Source organism: Lepidothrix coronata, unplaced genomic scaffold, assembly GCF_001604755.1.
Source record: "Lepidothrix coronata isolate B3197 unplaced genomic scaffold, Lepidothrix_coronata-1.0 Scaffold190, whole genome shotgun sequence".
In the NCBI taxonomy this organism is placed as follows: domain Eukaryota; kingdom Metazoa; phylum Chordata; class Aves; order Passeriformes; family Pipridae; genus Lepidothrix; species Lepidothrix coronata.
This window is the reverse complement of record NW_016690370.1, coordinates 905,199-909,731: the sequence shown is the minus strand read 5'-3', so window position 1 is coordinate 909,731 and position 4,533 is coordinate 905,199. Positions and strand designations below refer to the sequence as shown.

General features: G+C 39.9%; 1 protein-coding gene across 1 annotated transcript in view; it reads right to left on the bottom strand.

Moving 5' to 3' along the window:
* Nucleotides 1-4,533, bottom strand: part of LOC108505414 (schwannomin-interacting protein 1) — an 18,059-nt gene that overhangs the window by 1,428 nt on the left and 12,098 nt on the right. Inside the window, exons 3-6 of the mRNA XM_017831367.1 lie at nt 2,709-2,834; nt 1,950-2,147; nt 1,366-1,489; nt 175-268 (exon numbers count right to left, since the gene is read on the bottom strand). Of these exons, the coding sequence (XP_017686856.1) occupies nt 175-268; nt 1,366-1,489; nt 1,950-2,147; nt 2,709-2,813 (521 nt within the window). The 5' untranslated portion in view covers nt 2,814-2,834. The remainder of the gene's footprint in view (nt 1-174; nt 269-1,365; nt 1,490-1,949; nt 2,148-2,708; nt 2,835-4,533) is intronic.

The following is a 4,533-nucleotide window of genomic DNA, read 5'->3' as shown; positions in this document are numbered from 1 at the left end:
GGACAGGCAATGACCCCAAACAATGTGGGATTGGGACAGGCAATGACCCCAAACAATGTGGGATTGGGACAGGCAGTGACCCCAAACAATGTGGGGATGGGACAGGCAATGACCCCAAACAATGTGGGGATGGGACAGGCAGTGCCCCCGAACACCCCGAGGAGCCTCCCTGACCTGGTGAGATCCTCGATGTCCACCAGCATGGCATCCTGCTCCGTGTGCAGCTCGTCCCGGATCAGCAGCAGCTGCACCAGCTCCTCGTTCAAGCCTGGAGCCAGGAGAGAAAAGGGGGGAGTTTGTGATTTCCTGGGAAACCCCAGTTTGTACATCAACATTCCCCACATCTGCACAGCTTTTAAAGCCCTCCAGGGATGGGGATTCCACCACTGCCCTGGGCAGCTGTGCCAAGGCTGGACAGCCCTTTCCATGAAGAATAAATAAATATAAATCAATAAATATATATTTAAAAATTATATAAAAGAATATATATATAAAATAATAATATATAAATATATACAAGAATATATAAGTATAAATATATTTGCATATATGTGTATATATTTATTCTTATAAATATTTCTTATATGTATTTATTCTTATATATATTCATACATATTTTTATATATATAATTATTCACATATGAAATATATAAATATATATTTATATATATTTACATATATCTATATATAAATATTCTGTAATTATATAATTATAGAAATATAGAAATAAATATAAATAATAAAATAAATAAATATCTATAAATATATAAATAGATTTCATATATTATTACATAAGATATATCATATATATTTTATATATTATTACATTATATATATTATTATATAAGAAATATCATTATATTATCATACATATTATAATGCACATATATAATAATATATAAGAACAAATATAAATATATAAAAGTAAATATATATTATATATTATTATATAATATATATTATTATATAATATAATACATATCATTATATTATTATATATATTATTATTCACATATATATAATAGATGATGATGATATAATATGAGAATAAATAGAAATATATATAAACAAATATAAAAATATATAATATATTAGAATAAATAGAAATATATAAATAAATATAAATATATATAAATAAATATAAAATATATAATATACTATCTATAAATATAAATAAACAAAAATATATATTAATATAAATTTATATATATTATTATTCACATATATGTAAGAATAAATATATATAAAAAATAATATATGTATACTTATGTTCTCATACAGTTATCAACATTTCTCTGTATATCCTGGAGAATTTTCTTGATTAAACAGGATATTCCAAAGAATAATGAAAGACTTCTCACTTACTTTCTATCTGTGAGTGCAGATCATTGACTATCACTTGTAGCTGCCCGATAGTCATGTCTCTTAGATCAGTGGGTTTCAAACTTCTCTTCATCAGGCATTCACTTATATGAGGCATATGTGGCAGCTGGAAGGGAATTGTCAATATTTTATATACTTTTCTTCCAACTCTTTGCATTTCTGAACCATTCAGGCCGTTTCCATCCCCCTCTCACAACAGGCACCAACGACTCCACCACAAAGTGAGCTCAGCCTTCTACCCAACACTGCACCCAAGGCTTCAAGTCATAAACAACTGCAATTATTATGGTAATAATTGCATTTTATGGTAATAGTGTATTTTATGGTAATAGTGTATTTTATGGTAATTCCACTGAAACATGTGGAAAATAAGAGTTTGTTGTCCCGTAACACCCCAACAAGATAACCCACGTTGACCCTTCCACTCCTGAGGGCAGCCCCTATCTCCACCATCCTCCCCATGCCCATCAGTGGTGTGGATGTCCAAAGGCCTGGTGTCCTCTCCCATCCCATCCCATCCCATCCCATCCCATCCCACCCAATCCCATCCCACAGCCCCCACTCACAAGATCCGCTACCGGCGATTTCTTCCTGTTCTGCTTTTCCACCTCCACCTGCATTTTGGCCATGGGCTTTGCCATAGCCAAGGCCATCTTGGCTTCAGCTTGGAGTTTCTTTTGCCTGGTGAGGAAGTCCATGTCATCCAGGGACTCTGACTCCTCCTCTGTCGTGTCTCTGTCGGAGTAGGACGAGCTCTGCTTGCTCTAGGGAAGCACATGGAGCTGTGACAGCCCTGTCACCCTGACCGTGCCACAGCAAAGACATTTGCTCTTGGCTTAACTTCTTTTGTGGGCTTAAAAGTGGCATCATCTCTACAGAAACTGTGAAAAGCACGGATTTTTTTTCTTTTATCTTAATCCCCAAGATTATCTCTCGAAATCAGAGCGATTCCCAGACAAGGCTTGTTGACTGTTAATACAACTTTAAACAGGAAGAGAAGCCACCAGATCAATAGGGGTTGAAAGGACACAGGGAGGGGAACATCTGGGGCTGCAGTGTCATCTTCACTAAGGGAAAAAAAGGGGGGAAAAGCTGCTGAGAGCTGATAACACCTCACCTCAATTACAGAGGCAAAAAGAAAGGGAGGAAGGAGGAACCTTCACACGAAGGCATCAGCTCCACAGCAGCTCTTTATCTGCCCCTCAGCATCTCACACTTTACTGATGGCTGAAAAGGCTGCTCTGGGGTTTGGTGTTGCTGTTTGAAGAGGATCAGCTCTTCCTCAGCCCCCCCAGGGATGCTCCAGGACGGGATCCCAGACCTACCATGGGTGACAACGGCGTGTCCAGGCTGGTCTCTGTCTTGCTGTCGTCGGCATCGCTGTCCTTGTCGCTGCCGCTGTCGTTCACAAAGCAGATCTGCAGGTTCATCCCACTTTGTAATCTGGGGGAGGGAAGGGACAGGTGACAACCAGGGTCCCCTGGAGCCAGGACAGGCCTCTGGGCAAGGTGCAGAAGCTCCAGGAAACTCAGCAACAGGGTTTCTACCACCATCTGCTGATGGAGTGCAGAACTGCCCGGGCACTGCACAGCTTCTGCCATCAAAAACTCCCTCAGCACTCACTGACTCTCTCACTACATTAAATAAAATACATAAAGTATAGATAAAATATACTGAAAACATTAATATCTAAAATTTATGAATTATTTATAAATAAAGACGAAACATCTAAAATAAAGGTAAATATATAGAGACATTAATAACATGTATAATAATATGTATTGTAAAATATTTTGTTAATGATTGAAATAGTTTATTATTATTCAGTTTTCTGAATTAGGTTTCCTTCAGGTTTTCGTTTTGGATTTGGAAAAGGTTGCCCAGAGAAGCTGTGGCTGCCCCTGGATCCCTGGGAGTGTCCAAGGCCAGGCTGGACAAGGCTTGGAGCAACCTGGGCTATGGAAGGTGTCCCTGCCCATGGCAGGGGATTGGAATGAGATGAGCTTTAAAGTCCCTTCCAAGCCAAACCATCCTGGGATTTTACTCTATAATTCTATATGTAGAATTTTTTCTATAATAATAATTTATATATACATAAATATAAATACAAATAATATAAAAATTTACATATATAAAATTATATATACATATAAAATAATATAATATAATTATACATAAAATTACATCTATAGATATAATTTCTATCATTTTATTGTATAATTCTGTAAATATGGGAGCAACGGTCCTGCAGAGGTTCCTGTAGGTCCTGGATCAGACAATCCTAATGCTCTGCCTGAACCATAAATATTCATGCCACCCCCAAAGCCTTCAGGTACAGCTGGTGATCTGTGGTGGCACAGCTGCCAGACCCTCCTGGCTGTGTTAATTAGCCCCACGCTCTAATTACACAACAGCGGCTCCTGGTTCAGCTGTAACTACACAGCAACACTGTTTTCCCTTTCAAATGACTCCCAGTTCAATTTAATTTCACAACTGTACTTCTCTGCTGGAACAGCAATATTCCAGCAATATTCCTCCTGGCTCGCTGCCTCTCCCAGGCTCCTTTCTCCTCCCACACCATGGCAACAGGTAGAGCTTCACTCCCAACGCGGGAGTGTTTGATGCTTCCCTGGTTACACCCCAGCAGCTGAGCACAAACAAGCCTTTCTGGAGCAGATTGGATGTAGACATTTCAAAAATCAGAATATAAGTGCAGGGTGGCAGCTCCAGGGATGGAGCCAGGTCTGGAAGCAGAGCTTGTGTGGAGCTCGTGGGTGTGAAGGAGAGGCAGGACGGCACGTTAAAGCCGATTTTTTCCATTCTCTGTGTGTGAATCCCAGAATCCCAGAATTATTTAGGTTGGAAAAGAGCTCCAAGACCATCGAGTCCAACCTGTGCCCGATGCCCACCTTGTCCCCCAGCCCAGAGCACTGAGTTGCCATGGCCAGGCCTTCTTTGGACACCTCCAGGGGTGGGGACTCCAAACCTCCCTGGGCAGGCCCAGGTGAACTAAATCCAGGACTGGTGGAACAATGGGACCATAGAAACCCAGAATCATTGGTGTTGAAAGGACCTTAAAAATCACCCAGTGCCACCCCCTGCCATGGGCAGGGACACCTTCCACTAGCCCAGGTTGCTCCAAGCCCCATC